The sequence below is a fragment of the Scyliorhinus canicula genome, chromosome 4 (genome assembly GCF_902713615.1).
Source record: "Scyliorhinus canicula chromosome 4, sScyCan1.1, whole genome shotgun sequence".
In the NCBI taxonomy this organism is placed as follows: Eukaryota; Metazoa; Chordata; class Chondrichthyes; order Carcharhiniformes; family Scyliorhinidae; genus Scyliorhinus; species Scyliorhinus canicula.
Genome location: NC_052149.1, coordinates 21367230 through 21389900, shown reverse-complemented (window position 1 = coordinate 21389900; position 22671 = coordinate 21367230). Strand labels below are relative to the sequence as shown.

The window sequence follows — 22671 nt, the reverse complement described above, 5'->3', positions numbered from 1 at the left end:
TCATCATCATCGAAACATTGTTCTCGTAACTTTCAGAGGCGATTCGGGCTTGATCATCCCTGCGTTTATTCCTTGTGACGCAGTCAAAAGATTATTGAGCTGGTTGGGAAAATATCAATTTCTGACACGGAATGGCATCAAGGTAAACTAGAAGCTCAAAATTACTCTAAGTAACTTTAAGAGTAACATTTCCCAAGGATACCAAAAACATCTTAACATAGGAATGTAGGATTTAGGAGCAGGAGTAGGCTAATTGACCCTTCGAATCTGCTCTGACAGCTGATTTGGTGGAGGTCTCATTCCACTTTCCTGCCTGCTTTACTTTCTTATCTAAACAAAAATCTACCCAACTTACCCTTGAATAAATTCACTGCTTCTGGGGAAGAGAATTCCATAGCCTATCTCAGGGGGCACGGTAGCACTGTTGCTTCACAGCGCCAGGGTCCCAGGTTCGATTCCGGCTTGGGTCACTGTCGGTGCGGAGTCTGCATGTTCTCCCCGTGTCTGCGTGGGTTTCCTCCAGGAGCTTCAGTTTCCTCCCACAAGCCCCAAAAGGTGTGCTTGTTAGGTGAATTGGGCATTCTGAATTCTCCCTCAGTGTACCTGAACAGGCCGGAATGTGGCAACTAGGGGCTTTTCACAGTAACTTCATTGCAGGGTTAATGTAAACCTACTTGACACTAATAAATAGAGAAGAAATTTCTCCTCATCTGTCCTACAGGAGAACTTTTATTCTTAACTGTGGTCCTCTGGTCCTAGTCTCCCCAAGAGGACACATCCTCCCAGTATCTACTCTATCAAGTCCCCTCAGGATCAGATATATTTCACCCCATTGGTTTCCTGTTAGCTAACATAGCAGGTGGTGGAACTTAGCAATAAAATACCTGAAATTAAAAGTCTAATGATGACCATGAAACTATTGTCAATTGTCGTGAAAACCCATCTGCTTCGCTAATGTCCTATAGGGAAGGAAATTCGCCACCCTGACCTGATCTGACCTACATGTGACTCCTGACCCACAGCAATGTTTGACTCTGAAATAGCCTTTCAAGCCACAAAGTTGCATTCAACCGCTACAAAAACATGAAAAAGGAATGAAGCAGACAGACCACCCAGCATCGACCCAGGCAGCAGAAACGACAACAGCAAACAGCCGTGTCGACCCTGCAAAGTCCTCCTTACTAACATCTGGGGATTTGTGTCAAAGTTGGGAGAGCTAGCTAATCAACAGCCAGATAGTCATACTCACAGAATCATATCTTACAGACAATGTCCCAGACACCACTATCACCATTCCTGGGTATGCCCGGTCTAACCGGCAAGACAGACCTAGTGGAAGTAGTGTCACAGTGATATACAGTCAGGAGGGAGATTCCCTGAGAGTCCTCAACAAACACTCTGGACCCCATGAAGTCTCATGGCTTCAGGAAAGGAAACCTCCTGCCACCTCAGCTGATGAATCAGTACGCCTCCATGTTGAACATCACCTGGAGGAAGCACCGAGGGTGGCAGTGGTGCAGAATATGCTCTGGGTAAGGGGACTTCAATGTCCATCACCAAGAATGGTTTGGTAGAACCACCACAGACTGAGATGGCCAGGTCCTAAAAGGACATAGTTGCTAGACTGGGACTGCAGCAGGTGATGAGGGGAACAACAAGAGGGAAAAACGTACTTGACCTCATCCTCACCACCTGCCTGCTGCAGACTGTCCATGACAGTATCTGTAGAAGTGACCACCTTATCCCATTTTCACATTGAGGATACCCGCCAGCGGTGGCAGCACCCACCATACTAAATGGGACAGACTTTGAAAAGATCTAGTAACTCAAGACTGGATATCCATGAGGCGCTGTGGGCCAGCGGCAGCAGCATTGTACTTGAACGCAACCTCATGGCCTCGCATATTTCTCACATTCCAATTACCACCAAGGCTGGGGATCAACCCTGGTTCAATGAAGCGTGCAGGAGGGCATGGGAGGATCAACCCATCAACTGGTGAAATTACAACAGGACAGAGTCAAGCAATTCCACAACAAACACATCAGATCCAAGCTCTGCAGTCCTGGCACATCCAGCCGTGAATGGTAGTAGACAATTAAACAACTCACTGGAGGAGGAAGCTCCACAAATATACCCATCCTCAATGATGAAGGCACCCAGCTCATCTGTGCAAAAGACAAGGCTGAAGCATTCACAACAATATTCTGCCGAGTGGATGGTCCATCTCAACCTACTCCGGAGGTCTCCGGCATCAACAATGTCAGTCTTCAGCCAATATGATTCACTCTACGGATATCAAGAAATGGTTGAAGGAGAGCAGCACGGTGGCCCAGTGGTAGCACTGCAGTCTCACGGCGCCAAGGCCCCCAGGTTCAATCCCAGCTCTGGGTCACTGTCCGTGTGGAGTTTGCACATTCCCCCCGTATTTGCGTGGGTTTTGCCCCCACAACCCAAAGATGTGCAAGGTAGGTGGATTGAACACACTAAAATGGCCCTTAACTGGAAAGAATGAATTGGGTACTCTAAATATAATTTTTAAAAAGAAATGGTTGAAGGCGCTGGATACTGCAAAGGCTATGGGACCTGACAATATCTGGTAATAGTATTGAAGACCTGTGCTCCTGAACTTGCTGCATCCCTAGCCAGGCTGTTCCATTACAGCTACAACACCGGCATCTCACAATGTAGAAAATTTCCCAGATGCTTCCTGTACCCAAGGCGCAGGACAAATCCAACCCAGTCAATTATCACCCTACAGTCTACTCTTCATCATCAGCAAAGTGATGGAAGGAGTCATCAACAGTGTTATCAAGCTGCACTTACTCAACAATGACCTGCCCACTCACGCTCAGTTTGGGTTCTGCCAGGATCACTCACCTCCTGACCTCATTACAGTCTTGGTTCAAGCATGGACAAAAGAGCTGCATGCCAGAGGTGAGGTGAGAGTGCTAGCCCTAGACATCAAGGCAACATTTCACCAAGTAGGCATCTAGGAGCCTGAGCTAAATTGGAGCCAATGGGAATCAGCTGGTTGGAGTAATATCTGACACAAAAGGAAGATGGCTGTAGTGGTTGGAGGTCGATCAACTCAGCTCCAGGACATCACTGCAGGAGTTCCTTAGGGTAGTGTCCTTGGCCCAACCATCTTCAGCCGCTTCATCAATGACCTCCCTTCTATCATAAGGTCAGAAGCGGGGACGTTCGCAGATGACTGCACAATGTTCAGTGCCATTCGTGATTCCTCAGATAATGAATCAGTCCATGTCCAAATACAGCTAAACATAGACAATACCCAGGCTTGGGCTGACAAGTAGCAAGTTTTATTTGCACCACTTTTAAAAAAAAATAATTTTTATTGGAATTTTTTACAGAAAATATAAAATATAACAACAATGAAATGCAACAAAATAACCCATAAAAACTGTAACACCCCCCAAACCGTATCAACGCATGTATCCCCTCCCCCCCACCCCCAACAAGAGAACTTGAAAATAAATTTAAATTAAATAAACAAATATAGTCATCGTCTCCCCCCCCCTTTTCTCTCCCCCCCCCCCCTTTTCTCTCCCCCCTCCTTTTCTCTCCCCCTTTCCCCCCTCCTTTTCTCTCCCCCTTTCCCCCCCTCCCCGGGTTGCTGCTGCTACTGTCCCCGTACCCTATCGTTGAGCCAGAAAGTCGAGGAACGGTTGCCACCGCCTAAAGAACCTTGTGTCGATCCTCTCAGGGCGAATTTGACCTTCTCTAGCTCAATAAATCCCGCCATGTCACTGATCCAGGTCTCCACGCTTGGGGGCCTCGCATCCTTCCATTGTAGCAAAATCCTTCGCCGGGCTACTAGGGACGCAGAGGCCAGCACACCGGCCTCTTTCGCCTCCTGCACTCCCGGCTCCACCCCAACCCCAATAATCGCGAGTCCCCAGCCTGGCTTGACCCTGGATCCCATCACCCTTGACACCGTCCTCGCCACCCCCTTCAAGAACTCCTCCAGTGCCAGGCATGCCCAGAACATATGGGCATGGTTCGCTGGACTCCCCGAGCACCTGACACACCTGTCTTCACCCCCAAAGAACCTACTCATCCTCGTCCCAGTCATGTGGGCCCGGTGCAGCACCTTGAATTGGATGAGGCTAAGCTGCGCACACGAGGAGGAAGAATTAACCCTCTCCAGGGCATCAGCCCATGTCCCGTCTTCGATCTGTTCCCCCAGTTCCCCCTCCCACTTAATTTTCAGCTCCTCTACTGGCGCCTCCTCCGCCTCCTGCATAACCTTGTAGATATCAGATATCTTCCCCTCTCCAACCCCCGAAAGCACCCTGTCACTCACCCCCTTCGCGGGAAGCGAAGGGAATCCCTCCACCTGCCGTCTAGCAGGTAAAGGATTCCTGCAGATACCTGAACATGTTTCCCGGAGGGATCCCAAATTTCACCTCCAACTCCCCCAAGCTCGCAAACCTCCCATCAATAAACAGGTCCCTCAGCTGTCTGATGCCCGCTCTGTGCCAACCCTGAAATCCCCCATTAATGTTCCCCGGGACGAACCTATGGTTCCCCCTTAACGGAGCCTCCATCGGGCCCCCCACTTCCCCCTATGCCGCCTCCACTGCCCCCAAATCTTGAGGGTAGCCGCCACCACCGGACTCGTGGTATACCTCATAGGAGGGAGCGGCCACGGCGCCGTTACCAGGGCCCCCAGGCTTGTATATACACAGGACGCCCTCTCCATCAGTTTCCATGCTGCCCCCTCCCCCTACATCACCCACTTGCGCACCATCGACACATTGGCCGCCCAGCAGTACCCCGAGAGATTGGGTAATGCCAGCCCCCAGCCCCCAGCCCCCCCCCCCCCCCCCCCCATCTCTACCCCGCTCCAAGAAGACCCTCTTCACCCTCTGTATCCCATGCGCCCAAACAAAGCTCATGATGCTGCTGGTCACCCTTCTAAAAAAGGCCCTAGGGATAAAGATGGGCAAACACTGGAAGAGGAACAAGAACCTCGGGAGAACCGTCATTTTGACGGACTGCACTCTACCCGCCAGCGATAGCGGCACCATGTCCCACCTTTTAAATTTCTCCTCCATCTGCTCCACCAGCGTGGTAAAATTAAGCTTATGGAGAGTCCCCCAACTTCTGGCCACCTGCACCCCCAGGTATCTGAAACTCTTCACTGCCCTCTTAAACGGGAGCCTCCCAATTCCCTCCTCCTGATTTCCCGGGAGTACTACAAATACCTCGCTCTTGCCTAAATTTAACTTATAGCCCGAGAAGCCCCCAAATTCCGCCAACAGCTCCATCACCCCCGGCATTCCCCCTTCTGGGTCCGGCACATACAACAGCAGGTCGTCCGCATACAGCGATACCCGATGTTCCTCCCCACCCCGCACCAGACCCCTCCATCTCCCCGACTCCCTCAACGCCATAGCCAGAGGCTCAATCGCCAGTGCAAAGAGCAAAGGGGACAGGGGGCACCCCTGCCTGGTCCCACGGTAGAGCCTAAAGTACTCCGATCTCCTTCCATTTGTAACTACACTCGCCATCGGAGCCGTGTAGAGCAGCCTCACCCATTTGATGAATCCCTCCCCAAATCAGAACCGCTCCAGCACCTCCCACAGGTACCCCCACTCAACTCTATCAAACGCTTTCTCTGCGTCCAGCGCCACCACTATCTCCGCCTCCCCCTCCACTGCCTATTTGCACCACTTAAGTACCAGGCAGTAGGGTATGGTGGTGCAGTGGGTAGCACTGCAGCCTCAGGGCACCAAGGCCCCAGGTTTGATCCAGCTCTGGGTCATTGTCCATGTAGAGTTTGCACATTCTCCGCATTTGCATGGGTTTCGCCCCCACAACCCAAAGATGTGCAGGGCAGGTAGATTGGCCACACTAAATTGCCCCTGAATTGGATACTCTAATGTCATGCAAGAGTCCCTTTAAGAAATGTGTGTTTCTCAAGTGGTAGCAGTGATGTCAGAGTGTGGGTGGAGCTGGGCTGTCTTTGTCTTTCACTTTGAGCTGGAAAGCTGCTTTGTGGCTCTGTTTAGTTTCATTTTAGATTTGGAGAAGCTGCAGTCACAGCAAGATGTGTATGAATCTCTGAAAGCTAACGAGTGTTCATTTGGTGATTTCAAAGTGGTAAGTGCTCTCAGTAGAGAATTTAAACCTGCTGTCCTTCTGTAAAAAGGGTTTTTGTCTTATGGATGTCTCAGAGTACTATTTTCTTTGGGGGGGGGGGGGAAGAGGGGTGTATTTGAATTGATGGTTGCCAAGATGTTCACAGTACGTTTATAAAATGTAAATCGGGTTCACAGAATAAACATTGTTTTTGTTTTAAAATACTCTCAGTTCTCTGTTGCGTCACACCTGTAAAGTGGGCCCTTCTGTTCCCCATAACCAAAATCAATTTAAAGTTGTGGGTCAGGTGAATTCCATGATATACTTTGGGGTTCTCTAAATCCTGGACCATGACACTCAACTTAAGTACCAGGCAATGACCATCTCCTTCAAGAGAGGATCTAACCATTATCCCTTCCTCCCTTGCTATTCAATGGCACTACCATCACTGAATCCCCCACAATCAACATCCTGGTGGTTACCAAGAATCAGAAACAGAACTGGCCCAGCCATATTAATATTGTCGCTACCAGAACAGATAAAAAGCTAGGAACTCTACAGTGAGTAACTCACCTCCCATGCCCCCACCCCCCTCCCCCCAAAAGCTTGTCCACCATCCACAAGGCACAAGTCAGGAGTTTAATGGAATACACGGCACTTGCCTGGATGAGCGCAGCTCCAACAACACTCAAGAAGCTCGACACCATCCAGGACAAAGCAACCCGCTTGATTGCTCCCCCTTTCACGAACATTCAATCCCTCCACCACCGACGAACAGTGTCAGCAGTGTACACCATCTATAAGACGCACGGCAGGAACTTGCCAAGATTCCTTAGACAGCATCTTCCAAACACACGACCACTACCATCTAGGACAAGAACAGCAGATACCAGGGAACCCCACCACTTAGATGTCCCCCTCCAAGTCACTCAACCCCGACTTGGAAATATCTTGCCATTCCTTTACCGATGCTGGTCAAAATCATGGAATTCCCTCCCTAACAGCACTGTGTGTACCTACACCTCAGGGACTGCAGCGGTTCAAGAAGGCAAAGCACAACCACCTTCTGAAGGGCAATTATGGATGGACAATAAATGCTGGCCTAACCAGTAACACCCACATACCGTAAATTAATTTTTAAAAGATTTTTTAAAAACCTAACCTCGACACCATTTGCACAATTTAATTATTTTCATACAAAAAGTTGCCGCCAGGTTGCCTAGGCTGCCTTCTCCTTTTGAGAAAGAGCTGGGTGGTGGTGATTTAACCCGCACTGTTAGTGTCACTCTGCATCACGAACCAGCCATCCAACCAAGCTAACTGATCACATCAGTAAGCATTAATGTGACACAAATAAAGATTAGTATTAACTAATCAATTTTGGTTTAAATATCTTAGCTAGTAAATGTGCCCAATTCCTGGCTGCCTGCAAGAGGCTTCATTCTGCCAATTTCCTCAGAATATTTGTTTCCGGATCAGAGAACCAGAGTCTTGCTGAAGCTGACTTAGAACATAGAACGATACAGCGCACAGTGACATTTCAGGTGAATGCTGCGCAGCATAGTCAGTAACAAGAGTAGGTCAGTGGTCTGGTGGTATCTCCATGATAACAGATTCAAAACAGGTTTGTTGAGCAAACAATGTAAATGGTGAGAAAAGGACTTTCGGGCCACTTCTCACTTCTACCTGCATCATTAGTTGCGGATTCCATTAGGTGTTCTTCCCTTCACCAAATGTTGATGGTCCTTAAAAGTAGGGAATCAAGTTCCCTCCCCTCATCCAGTTACCAGCCTCCTCCCACAACTAAACTTTTTATTCCCAACTAAACGTTTTATTCTATAGCACAGTGGTTAGCACACTTGCTTAACAGCTCCAGTGTCTCAGGTTCGATTCCCGATTTGGGTCACTGTCTGTGCGGAGTTTGCACTTTCTCCCCATGTCTGCATGGGTTTCCTCTGGGTGCTCCGGTTTCCTCCCACCGTCCAAAGATGTCCAGGTTAGATGGACTGGCCATGATAAATTGCCCTTGGGTGTCCAAAAAGGTTAGGTGGGGTTACACGGATAGGGTGGATGTGTGGGCTTAGGTAGGGTGCTCTTTCCAAGGGCCAGTGCAGTCTTGATGGGCTCAATGGCCTCCTTCTGCACTGTAAATTCTATGATCTATGATCCTTGTGATAGTAAGATTAACAAATTCACAAAGCTTCATAGCAAGGTCCTCAAAACATTTCACATTTCTTAAACTACTGATCAGTTTTTAATTAGACAGAAAAAACATATTCCTTGAATGTATTTTAAGGTCCAAAACAAAAATATTTACCGTGGGAGAGCTTCTTTGGGCAAGTCTAAAATGGCTCCATATAAAAAGTTCATCATGATTTCCACTTCTATATGGCTCACACTGCAATTAAAATATAATTAATCTTAATACAGATCATATTGAAAACACTGAAACAGTGAAGACAATTTACAATAAAAAAAAATATCTTTATTCTCCTTTTTCATATTTTCATCCAAATTCCCCAACAAACCATCAACAATAACAATAAAATACAATGTCAAACCTCTGGTCAACAATCCCCTCCTCCCACCAACCCCCAAACAGCCCCCAACATTTTAAATACAAACATCAAAGAAAAGGAATCAGGAATCCACCACCCACCCATATATAGTCACCAACAACATACAGCCAGACACCCCCTCCCACCCCCCCATGTTCAATGTCATCCAATTCTTGAAAGTGCATAATGAACAAAGTCCATCAATTGCATACTTCCCCTCAACTCAAATCATCACCCTTGTGTTAAAAAGTCCAACAGATCTCTCCTGCCCTCTTTCTCTCTCCCCCCCCCCCCCCCCCCTCCCCCCTCTCTCCCTCCCCCCCCCCCCCCGGGCCATCCCAGGGCACAGGGTGGAGAGACTGACCTCCACCCCAACAGGATCCACCTTCGGGCAATCAGCGAGGCAAAGGCTAAAACATCTGCCTCTGCACCCACTTCCAACCCCAGCCAATCCGGAACCCCAAATATGGCCTCCAGAGGACCCGGCTCAAGTCTCACTTTACCACCTTCGAAATTACCCCGAAACCCTCCCTCCAATACCCTTCCAGCTTTGTACAGGAGCAAAACAAATGAATGTGGTTTGTGGGACCCCACCCCCCACATTGCTCACAAATATCGTCTACCCCGTCAAAGAGACAGCTCATCCTCGCCTTTGTGAGGTGTTCCCTATACACCTTCAGTTGTATCAGCCCCAACCTCGCTTACAAAGTTGAGGCATTCACCCTCCGGAGAACCTCTCACTACAACCACTCCTGCATGCCCTCGCCCAACACCACCTCCCACTTTGTCTTAATCCCCTCCAGCGGTGCCTTCTTCTCCCAGAATTGCCCCATAAATTGCCGACACCACCCCTTCTCCATTCCCCATCATTAGCACCTCTTCCAATAATGTGGAAGCCGGCACCACTGGAAAGCTCTGTATCACCTTCGCAGCGAAATCCCAACCTGCATATACCTAACTATTTCCCTCTGCCCCAACCCATATTTTGCCTCCAGCTCCTTCAGTCCCGCAAACCAGCCCCCCAGAAACAAATCTTTTGGTGCCCTAATTCCTTTCTCCTCCCATCTCCGAAAATTCCCATCCCACGTCCCTGGCTCAAATTGGTGATTCCCCGAAATCGACATTTCCCTTGACCCCGCCCCCAACCTAAAGTGCAACTGTCTCCAGACAGTTCTACATCCGGACTCCGAGTATTTCTCCGGGGCCATCGGGAGCGGCGCTGTTGCCACCGTCCTCAACCTCAAGCCCCTGCACAGACTCTCCTCCATCCTGACCCACTGGGAGTGTTCCCCCCAACCCAACTCCTCACCTTTTTCAGCATTCGTCACCCAATATAATAAATTCGGCAGACCCACCCCCCCCCCCCCCCGACTGCAGTCCTTCCTCTCTGCAACAACAATCTCCTAATCCTAGCCAGCACAAATGGTCGATGGTTCTAGACTCTATACTGCATGCCCGCAAAGCAAGCCAAAATATTTTGGTGAAATCAAAATATTGCATGATACAAAATTAAAATATTCCTTTATTTATCTCTTACTATCAATTAATGAATGCCTGAAACATAATTAGCACAGTCAGTTACTGTATCAATTATCAGTGACTAAATCTGCATATGCATTTAATATGCAGTTTTCCAGTCACAGCTCATCAGCTTCTGCCCGAAGCCAACACCTTGAAGCTGAAATTTAGATTTCATGGGTAAACGACTTAAGAATCCAAGCACATTCCTCAAGCCCCTTGAAATACATCTTAAACTGCTTCTGTGATGTATGTTTCCTCAAAGGGAAATGCAGATACATTGCTAATGATGCCCCAATGAATATATTTACATAAAAATCACTTCAAGACTATATACCCCAAGTGGCGTTATCACTAATGAATGCTAGGCCTTCAAACCGGTTTGGATTACTGAGCTGCCAAGATGTGCTACAATTAAACACAAGTGTGCATATACTGTTCTTTTCATTCTTCTTGAATATCTTCCACTAAATCCAAAAACATCAGCTTGGAAACTGGACAGATAAGGACAAAATCATTTACAGACACTGAGCACTCAATGCAAACAGATATTTTAAGTGCTTTATATTTGAAAAGACCTTCTAGAGCATGTGTCAGGAACTTCCTGCTGCCTCCGTATCCAGTTTCTCCAGAACTACCAATCACATTAATGACACAGCTACAGACTTAAAACGCTACATATTTATGCAGCCCAAAGAAAGAAAATTTTAGAAATGTGTTTAAAAAGTGAACCCTGCCAGGTGGAAAATACTGAAAATAGACTGCAGGCCTATCACTACCCAAAAATAATGATAGCTTAGTATTTGGGTGCGGGCCCTTTGTCGAAAGCTGCAAAGTAAGATGTGCCCTTTAATCGGTCTCTACAAAGTGAGAGGGCAGGCAGAACAACAAATCCAAGGGGAGTCACTGAGGTGTACCTTGCTGGGATAAGTTTATGGATCAGATCCTTTAGTGCTACACATCTGCTAGAAATTAGTCTTGTAAGACAGTTTTATTTTAAATGTATTCCTACATGAACAAATGATGTGGGTGGCAAGGCCAGCATTTGGTGCCCATCCCTAGCTTTCAATTGCCAATGAATTTAATTTAAATTCCACTAACTTAACTGCAGTGGTGGGATTTGAATCCATGTCCCCAGGGCATTAGTCTGGGCCTTTGGATTACTAGTCCAGTGACAGTACCACTAGTCACCATCTCCACTGGCAGGTTGCATTGTGACAGGGCATTTTATTTTATTTAAAAAAGGTTTAATGTATTAGATGCCCATTAATTGTTGATCTAAATTTATTTTAATTTGTTCCAATAAAAGTATTTTTTTTAAAAATCCTGTCCACCAGTTCTTTCAAGGTCACTGGAAAATTAATCCCTTTAAAAAGTTCTTGGTCTCAATGGGGATCATAACATATTGAACATTGCAGTATCCACCGTGTAGACAATTCAAGGTTCACCAAGTGAAGACATTTCTCATTTCAGTCCTCAATGATAGTTTAGTGCCCACATGGTCTAGATTCCCCACCCAGTAGAAACAAACTCAGTGTCTATCTTAATAAACCCCTTCAGAATCTTGTATAATATACATCACTCTTAACTCTTCTAAACGTTGGAGAATGTAGGTTTAACTTACTCAGCCTGTTGATAGGACAACTCCCTCATCCCAAACTAGTGAACCTTGGCTGTACTGCCCCCAATGCAAATCCCTTTTTCCTTAAGCATGGAGACCAATACTGCATGGAGACGAAGATACGGGTCGGATTTCTCTGACCTTTGGGATTCTCCATCCCCACTAGTAGCACATCCCTGCCTGCGGGTTTCCCGGTGACATGAGGTAGCTTCAATGGGAAACCCCATTGACAAACGACAGGCAGATAATCCCGCCGGCAGCAAACAGCGTGTCGCCAAAGACATGGCTGGGGGAACCAAAGAGAATCTCGCAGTGGTCGCAAAGCTCTGCACAATTGTGCAAGGCTTCTTTATTCCTGTATTCCAATCCCCTTGCAATAAATGCCAACTTGTCATCGGCTTTCTTAAGTGCATGTTGTATTTGTATGCTAATGTTCTGTGTTCCTTGTACGAGAACTTCCAAGTATATGTTGATGTTCAGAGTGAGAGAGACAGGTTTCACACCTTTCTAAAAATATTGTGCTTTTCTATTCTTATGATCAAAGTGAACAACTTAACACTTCCCCACATAGTGCCCCACAATGTTCCATCTGCCATCTTGCTGCCCATTCACTTCTGTCTAAATTTCTCTGCCACCTTTGTCTACCTCACAGCTTACATTTCCACCCAGTTTTATAACATTAGCAAATGATACTACTGTCTCTTTCTCAGAGACTTCGACACCGATCCTTGCAGCACTTGACTAGTCTCAGCCTGCCAACCTGAAAACATTCAATTTATGCCGACTCATTGCTTTTCCCAAATCCACAAGCCCTTATTTTACCTATTAATCTTTTGCATGGCACCTTGTCAAATGCTTTTTGGAATTCCAGGTATACTACATCAGGGGCTGGTTTAGCTCACTTGGCTAAATCACTGGCTTTTAAAGCAGACCAAGCAGGCCAGCAGCACGGTTCGATTCCCGTACCAGCCTCCCCGGACAGGCGCCGGAATGTGGCGACTAGGGGCTTTTCACAGTAACTTCATTGAAGCCTACTCGTGACAATAAGCGATTTTCATTTTCATCTACTGCCATTCCTTTATCTATTCTATTGGTTACACACTCAAAAAACAAAAACTGCCAAACATGATTTCCCTTTCAGAAAGTCACGTTGACTTATTTCTAACTCTATTGCTGAGACCTCGGGAAAATACTAGAATCTATTGTTCCAACAGGCTAACTGGTCTGCAGTTTGGTGTTTTCTCTCTCCCCTCCTTTCTTGAATAGCTGGGTTACATTTGCCAACCTCCAGGCTGCCGAGACCATTCCAGAATCGTAGCCAGCCACTACCTCTGCAGCTATCTCTTTTAGAACACTAGGATGAAGGTCATCAGGTCCTTGTGGATTGGTCAGATTAGATTAGATTGGCCCCTTAAATTCGGATAGTACTTTCACTTTGCTGACCTGGATTACCTTAATCTCCTCATTCTTCAGAGTATCTAAATTACCCTCTACTTCAGCTAACAGAACAATAGCTTTTTAAAAAACGCATTTCATATGATTGTGCAAACCATTGGCAAGCCTTCACACTTTCATTCAATTTATCTTGACCATTTTTGTCCTGGAAACTGCAGTACTTATTTGGTTCTGCATCGAGAAAAATCAATCTTTTTCAAATATTTATTAATTCCCTTCAATTGTCACAACTATCAGTTGTTGCTTCTGTAACATAAACATGGAGTGGAACACACTCGAACAAGAGCATCCTGTTCACTTTCCATTTTCTGGCAAGTAAAAGCCAAATACTTTGCTTCCAAATTGGACAACGTTCTGATTAAAAATAGTTTCATATGACCCAAGTAGAGATATCGTATGCAAGTGTTCTTCAGGCATGATTATACCCTTTACCCCCTTCCCCGCATTGTCACACCTACCCAGCAAGAGTGATCGATTTCTGAAAGCTTTCCATCCAATTTCCACTTAACATTGCTGCAAAATAACTGGAGCGAGCACACAGGATGGCCCTGGATAAATGAACACATGAAAGGCTTAACAATCCAAACTTTGTAACAGTGCTTGTTATTTTTCTTTTTATTTAAAGTTCTTAATAAATCTTTAATTCAGGAAGTTTCTTTGTACTTAAAATTGTGCAAACTGCATTGATACACTTTCCCCCAGTGCTTGCGTGGGTTTCACCCCCACAACCCAAAGATGTGCAGGGTAGGTGGATTGGCCACGCTAAATTCCCCCTTAATTGGAAAAAATGAATTGGGTACTCTAAATTTATTATTTAAAAAAATAGTTCATCAACCTGGTTTCACTCTCGCAATTGAAGCTTACATGATGAACTCATTTATATAGCAGCAAATATATAATTCAATGAATTACTTTCTGACTAGCTTCCTTGTGAGAACATTAAAACCAAATGATTGGACCAACAGCCCAGCATTTACAAAGCTGCAGCATTGTATCTCTTAGCTGGGCATAGAATGCCTACAGTGCACAAGGAGGACATTCAGACCATCGAGTCTGCACGACCCTCTGAAAGAGCACCCTACCTGGGCCCATACCCTGCCCTATCCCCGCGACCCCACCTAACCTGCACATCTTCTGGACTTGGGGTAGGAAACCGGAACACCCAGGAGGAAACTCACGCAGACAAGGGGAGAAGTAATATCCGAATCCTATTTGGAACAGGAAATGAGAAGCAAGGGAGGTCTCTTCCCATCTTGCTTGAGTAGAAAGGGCTTTGCTACAAAAACTAAAATAGTCAGACGACCAAAGAATTTCTAAGCGCTGGGAAGTAGGTATTTTATAAAATTGAGATGTCAAGGGGAAGAAGAATGACATTTTTCATGGAACATGAATTTTATTCACATCAAAACTGCAGACATTCTAGTACACATACCACAGTTATAATTTTAAAGGAAAGATCTGACATTTAGGTTTGACTAGCTTTATCAATATATTGGCAAGAAATTAATGCAACATTTCTTGGCTAGTTGTTCAGTCCACGTCAGAATTTTCTTACAAACAGCCATGAAATGATCGTACCTGTGTGCATGAAAAGTTCTGTTCTCAACATGAAGGGTTATGTCGGGACAGCATCCTCTTTTATATAGAGCTAAGAGATCAGCACCCAGTACAGATGCTGGCTCTGGTGGAGGATCATCTGCTCAAGAGAAGACATGAACATGCATCATAGAAGTACATTCCACTTTTGTATTAAATGAAGACGTCAAATCACAATTTGCCCTGTGAGCTTGATCTCAAAAACTGGTCACCATAATCCATGTAGGGAACCCCACAAGAAACATTAACACTTGCAGCAAACCAGGTACAGCCAGATTGAACTTTCAACTGAGATTAGAAATTTTTTCTGAGTCACAGTTTTGCCACTGTCCACTAACGAGCATTAGCAAACTACCGAATGCAATTCACATTTGGCTACTCGAGCCTTGTACGCTGATCAGTAGGGATTGCTGTTCCAATTCCTCTTGGTAGCATGGTACCACCTTGGGAATAAAAGATTGAACCAGATGGCCGTGAGCCTACTCGGTCAGTCATTCAATGAGATGGCATCAAGAGTCAGCATGTAAGAAAGTTGTTCCAAAAGTGAAAGCTTAGTAGCATTGTGTAAAAGGAAGCATCCACAGTTTAAAACAATCTTGCACTAACAGATAAATTGAGGTTTGAGAAAATGAGGTTTGAAGTAGGTTCTGAATAAATTTCATATATAATTTAGTTACAAATAAAAAGCAAAGCTTTAGAACCTTTTAAAATTTCAGGAATGCAAGAAATAAGCAAGGTTGAAAAAAGACAATGGGAGGGACAAAAGGAAATGAAGAGTTGTTAATTACCTACCACTGGATAGTGTTTCATACTCTGCTTCAATTTCCTCAGGCATATCAAACATTGCTTCAGGCATGTCATCTTCCAACAGACTGGAGGTCAACATTTCCTCATTTACTTCCAAGGATCCAGTATCAGGAGGAAACTGATTAGATGGCATAATTCTGTCAAGATCTCTCACATTGAGTATCTCAACATTATGAAAAACACCACTGAGGTAAAAATTGTTTTCTTCTGTCAATCTTTCTCGATTGGGCTCTTTGTTCAGAAGCAGCTCTTCTTCGAGGTGGTTTACTTTTCGATCTGCTGTATAAATCTGCCTAGTAATATAATAATTATTACTGTCAGAAGTAGGCTTACATTACACTGCAATAAAATTACTGTGAAAATCCCCCAGTCGCCACATTATGTAATATCCGAATCCTATTTGGAACAGGAAATGAGTACACAGAGGGAGAATTCAGAATGTCCAATTCACTTAATAAGCAAGTCTTTCAGGACCTGTGGGAGAAAACCAGAGCTCCTGGAGGAAACCCATGCAGACACAGGGAATCGTGCAGACTCAGCAGAGTGTGACCAAGCTGGGAATCAAACCTGAGTGCCTGGCGCTGTGAAGCAACAGCACTAACAACTGTGCTCCCATCACTCATACAGAATAAGGCAACAATTTTACCAACTGCATTTTCTAGCAGGTCTCTGCATGCTGTAGTAACTTGTATCTAATAAGCTTGGTGTTATGCTTTGTATGCACACAAAGACCTCAGCAATATAAATCATACCCTGACAATTAATAGTCAACAGTTATCATGGGCAACACAGGTGAGATATAAATCAGGTTCCAACGTTTCCAATTTATTCAATTTATAAGGGTCCATTAGGCAAATCTAGATGAAGAGTTGGGTAAAGCATACAGAAGATTAATGATCCCTTTCAATGCTTCTATTTAATAGATATCTTGTTTATACGTGCATTTCTTGTCATGATGTTTAGTCGAACTTTGTACCATGGTTTACCATCTTTCATAAACAAAAAAACAAAATGCTGCAGAGACTGGGACGATGAAAACAGAATCCCTCGGCCTTAAACCCGAAATGGCAACTGGTCAACGTTCCACAAATGTTGCCTGGTTTGCTCAGTATTTATAATTGTTCTGCTAATGTCTTATACATAATCGTTAGGTTGGAAACCATGCGCCTGTCCCAGTGTTTGTTCGTCCATGTGCCTTTCTGCCCAAGCATTGAATCAACTGACTGCAAGCAACACAATAAGCAATTTGCTAATGGCCAATTATCATATCCATGTTTCACTTCCATGCTGCTATAATTTGGTTCAAAACAAGACTTCTGCAATGACTTGCAATGAAAAACTAAAGCCATGGACTTCACAGAATTTTGTTACGATTGGTTATGTATTCCTGTGATCTTAAAAAAATATTTTACAAAAGGGACATAGCAACATTAAAAGGACTGAGCTACTGGAGCTGTCAAGCACAATAATTTAAGGGAACAGAACTAACATCAGTGAAGATTAATTTAAGTCATTAATTCCAGAGTTCTTCAACAGGCCTATAATTTAACTGCAAAAGCTAATTGTATTCAGATGCAGGGTCAGGCTGAACCCAACGATAATCAGAAAATGTAGACCATTTTAAAAATCAGGGAAATCCTTAATACAAGTGCAAAAAGGTTTTAGAAAAGCAGTTAAATTAAATTCCCTATAACCACATGATTTTTAAAAAAAAAACAGATCAGATCCTCAAACTATACAGATTTAGTATAGTGCTTTGTAACTGTTCATATTTCACATCCTCAAATTTGCATTTTTAAGATTTAAAAAATTTCTAAACCTTTTCTGTATAACACAAGTAATATCCTGAACGTTCTTATATTCAGAGTTAGCTCTGCCAAACCCATGCAGTGTGGTTCCCTCCACTCTAGCTTAAATGTTAATAATTTTGCACAATGTAACTCTTTCTATACCTCACCCTTCGTGAAATTGTCTTGCAAGCTTGGAGAATGGAGTGCTTTGTCCATCTTGTAAGTCTTTATATGCAGGAACTACTAACCACTAATTTATGTTCCATCACCAAACTCCCTATCGAGTTATAAACCTGCCAAAAGGCAATAGCCAACTTTGTTTCAGGAAGCTCATTTCCGATTTAGTTAGCACCGTAGCTTTTACTGGCAACGCGTAGTCTCCTTGTTGGATTCCCTGAACACCAGCAGCCTCGCATGGATTTCCCACAGGAAATCAAAATGTTAATAGGAGTTGGTTTTCATGTGCAAAACATGAAATTTAATACATCAAGCAATAAAATCCAAGGCAGATATTTCCCCCCCCACCAAAGTAAAAGCAAAAAAAATAATAATTCCCAGAACTCAAATGTGGAACAGCAAATAGGAGTTCTGAATGAGCTGTTTTTGAATCAGTATTCACATATTACACAAAAAAAATTACAAACATTTCGGGAGGCGATTTGTTGCTGGACTAGCAATCTGGAGACAGAGGACAATGCTCTGGGGACCTGGGTTTGAATTCAGTTGAAATCTGTAATTAAAAGGCTAACAATGACCATGAAACCATTGTTGATTGTCATAAAGACCCACCTAGTTTACTAATGTCCATTAGGGAAGGAAGCCTGCCATCCTTACCTGGTCCAGCCTACGCGCGACTCCAGATCAACAGCAACGTGGTCGTCTCTTAACATGCTGTCCGAAACACACTCGGTTCAAGGGCAAAATGAAGGAATGGACAATAAATGCTGGCCCAGCCAGTGACGCCCACATCCCACAAATTAACAGGAAAAAAAAAGAATCCTTCGTCTAGATAATATGGAGCTCCCTGGGTGGAGCTCGAGTCCATGATCTTCCGACAGGTAGGTGTTGCAAGCTGCAAGTTTCAACTGTCTCAAATGAATATCAACAATACAAAAGAAGCTCCCCTGGTGGCCTGGTCAATAATTAACCATCTAATCAACACTACTAAAAACAGATCTAATGATTCATCTTATTGCTGTATCCACTGTTGTCCACAAATTGGTTGCCAGGTTTCTCTACAATCATTTTTTTTTAAATTTAGAGTATCCAATTATTTTTTCCAATTAAGGGGCAATTTAGTGTGGCCAATCCACCTATCCTGCACATCTTTTGGGTTGTGGGGGCGAAACCCACACAGACACGGGGAGAATGTGCAAACTCCACATGGACAGTGACCCAGGGCCAGGATTCGAACCCAGGTCCTCAGCGCCATAGGCAATAATGCTAACCACTGTGCTACCCCTTTTCTACAATCATTTTTTTTTTTTTTTTAAATAAATTTAGTGTACCCAATCATTTTTCCAATTAAGGGGCAATTTAGAGTGGCCAATCCACCTAGCTGGCACGTTTTTGGGTTGTGGGGGTGAAACCCACGCAAACACGGGGAGAATGTGCAAACTCCACACGGACAGTGACCCAGAGCCGGGATCGAACCTGGGACCTCAGCGCCGTGAGGCCGCAGTGCTAACCCACTGCGCCACCGTGCTGCCCTTCTCTACAATCATGACCACACTTCACAAAGGTACTTCCTTGCCTCTGAAACAGGAACCTTACCACAATAATCCATATGCAAAGTGGCATTCCTGCCATAATGCAAGAGAGTCTTTATAGAAATTGCAATCTCCAGGACAGAGGTTTGTTTAATGGCAAAAGACACCTGCACCGCCTGAATTTCCTAACTGGTGAAATAAGATAGTGATCACTGTAGAAAAGTTTGATCACTCATGATCAAATTGAATGATGAAGCAGGTGCAAAAGGTCAAATAGCCTATTCCTACAGTGCTCTTAAACAATCAAGTGCTCTGTGCTCCGAAAACAGATGTGGATATAAAAGAGACACAACTCACTTAGTGGAGGTGGTGGCATACTGGTTTCCTGGACTAGTAATCTAGACCCTGGGTACTGCTCTAGGATCATGGGTTCAAATCCCACTATGGTAGATGGTGAAATTTGAATTCAATTTTTAAAAAAAATCTGGAATTACAAGTCTAATGATGAACATTGGCGATTGTTGTAAAAACTCATCTGGTTCATAAATGTCCTGGCCAGTTTAGCTCAGTTGGCTGGAGCAGGGTCAACAGCGTGGGCTCAATTCCTCTACTGGCTTCTCAACATTTCCCCTCGCCCGAGGTGTGGTGATCCTCAGGTTAAATCACCACCAGTCAGCTGTCCCCCTCAAGAGGAAAACAGCCTATGGTCACCTGGGACTATGGGGACTTTGCCGCTCAGTTCAAGGGCAATTAGGAATGGGCAACAAATGCTGGCCTTGCCAGCGATGCCCACATAATGAAAAAAAATAATATATTTTTTTAAATACTCACATTCATGAGAGTTTTGCCATCAGTAGCATTTTTAAAAAGTGAAATTGTTAGGGCCAAAATTAGATGCATTACATTTACTGTTGGTTCATTTCCTTTGGTTTTTTTTGTCGAGATGGTGACGTGTTGTTGAAGCCTCATTGAGCAAGGAATGCAACATTGATTGTACAAAAATATAATCAGTTGAAATGGAGACTTGAAGCTTCATGGGACGACAGCTATTTTTTATCAGTGATAGCTCGGCATTCTCATGATGTCAAGGTGAAGTAATTGATCTTTCCCTTTGCGTTTCCCCCACCAGTAGCCCATGGTTTACGCAAAGATCCGCAGACACGAATCATACATTTTTTGCAACACTCACTAATTTAAAACTATAAAAGTAAAAATTTCAAAAACATTAGAGTCTGAACAAATTGCCTTCATGCAGAAACGTGCAAAATAAATTGAACAGCAAGATCTTTTTCCCGGCAAATGTAGGCCACAGATTTTACATTATGCCTTCACACAGGTCACTGGTTCCATACAGGGTGTTATCTGAACACATGCAATTAGGGAGCTGAATGATTTTTGACACTCAGCCAGTTTAAAAATAGAATAACGCCCCTGAACCATTTTATGACTCCATCATTCAGATCTTTACAATTGGTTTTCACTCACTTATAAAAACCTAGCATGGGATCAAATTAAGCAGAATATATCCTCTACCACTGCAGCACTTCCACAAATTTTAAATGATTCAGAAATCATGGTATGAGGTGCAGTGATAGATTCTCGCTCTCTGCTGGAGAGCTAAATGTTAAATTTTTTATTATTTTTTTTTAAGAAGCTAGCCTAAAGTAGATTGACTTTTTCAAAACTTAAAATTATGCAACTGAATCAAGGGGATTGACTTTTTTTTAAACCAGAGGGAAAATGCACCGAGTAAAATTTTATTTAGAGGTTAATGCTTTTCATAAAACCGGAATTTAACCTGGAAATGTTTGCAGAACAGTTTGTTGCTTTTGAGAGTTGACTGGAACCTGTACTGCTCCACGTCTTCCCCATAGTTCAAAACTGGATTTCCAGCAAGCTCTCTGAACCAGACTCGGAGACACCCCACCACAACAGCGACAACAGGTGAACTAACCCTTCCCCAGCCAGGTGGCACGGTTCTCACTTGGTTCTATTCTTACCTACCTAACCACAGAAAGACACACCTTCAATACCCCAAGCCCGGAATATCTTCCAAACCCACCACCACTACCATCTAAAAGGACACGAGCAACAGATACCTGGGAACACCACCACCTGCAACATCTTCTCCAAGCCACACACCAGCTCGACTTGGAAGTGTAACACCATTACTTGCCTGGTGCTGGGTCAAAATTCTGGAACTCCCTCCCTAACAGCACTGCGAGTGTACCTACACCACAAGGACTGCTGCAATTCATGGCAGCAGCTCACCACCACCTTCTCAAGGGCATTTGGGGATACGCAACAAAAATGCTAGCCTGGCCAATGATGCCCATGTCCCAAAAATAATTAAAATCCTCCTTACCCCACTCCTCACTCCCTCCTAGGACACTACTTAAAACCTAGTTCTTTGATTAAGATTTGGACCATCTGACCGAATATGTCCCTACATGGCTTGGTGTCATACTTTGTTTTATAATGTTCCGTGAAGCATCTTATAGGCTATATATAAATTAAAGCATCATTGTATTAAATAGAAGGCCTTTAACGTATTAAAATGTTATTCAAAGACAGTATAAATGGCTCAGCTCTCCACAGCACTGCTGCTCCCTGCAGGAAGCAATCTGTATACAGCAGCTCCCCCCTGGACACAGAACAAAGAACAGATTCCTCCTCCTAGTCCCCAAAATTCACAATAACCGCAGAAAATTAGAACAAAAGCAACTCTGATGTTGCAACCAAATCAACAACCAAATCATCACTGCATCATCTGCACTCGACCTTCCACACACGATGTAGCTCATAGAATTATAACCTGCTCAGCAAATCAGAGGTTTTGCTTAGAGTCTGGCTGCTTAATTCTTTTCAAATTTAAATTTGACATGCATTATCATCTCCCTGCACTCTAGGCTAATTTTATTAATTGCCCACAGCCTTCAGGTTGTTGCTAACTCAAAGCAAGGTTGCTCAGCTTAGAAAGGAAAGAACAGGGGTTTCTTTTCGTTGCTCTTTCGTGCAAGACAAATTTCAAATCCAACTGGTCAAACTAAACTGACAAGAGTTACTGCCTGCATAAATTAATCTAAATTAGTAATACAGAGTGTAAAAGTGAGAGATTGTTTGAACGTTGAAGTGGAACACTAATTCTGGCTTTTGAAATATAAATAGCATTCATCCAGCTCAGTGGTCTTTGGAATGAGAGATGGAGAGCGGTGGTGTGGAAGGGAATGGGGCGGGGAGTAGGGAACTGAATGCTTTGCCTGGTTCTATTGATTTGAAGATCAGCAGTTCCAGTACATTTTCCCTCAACTTAGTAGGATAATTAAAGTCTTATCTTTTTTCTTTGAGGAGGGCTTTGCAACTGTTAATTTGCACAATATTTATTGGCCCGTTACACATCATTGAAAGCTTGGAGCTGTGCTTCTCTATATAATAATAATAATCTTTATTAGTGTCACAAGTAGGCTTGCATTAACAGTGCAATGAAGTTACTGTGAAAATCCCCTAGTCG

General features: G+C 44.1%; 1 protein-coding gene across 2 annotated transcripts in view; it reads right to left on the bottom strand.

Moving 5' to 3' along the window:
• btbd8 (BTB domain containing 8) overlaps positions 1-22671 on the bottom strand; it is a 116168-nt gene that overhangs the window by 56129 nt on the left and 37368 nt on the right. Inside the window, exons 4-7 of one of the 2 annotated variants that reach the window (XM_038793817.1) lie at positions 15647-15954; positions 14837-14954; positions 13717-13806; positions 8424-8504 (exon numbers count right to left, since the gene is read on the bottom strand). In XM_038793817.1, the coding sequence (XP_038649745.1) occupies positions 8424-8504; positions 13717-13806; positions 14837-14954; positions 15647-15954 (597 nt within the window). Of the gene's footprint in view, positions 1-8423; positions 8505-13716; positions 13807-14836; positions 14955-15642; positions 15955-22671 lie in introns of those variants that run through there. The other variant, XM_038793818.1, reaches the window with a different exon arrangement.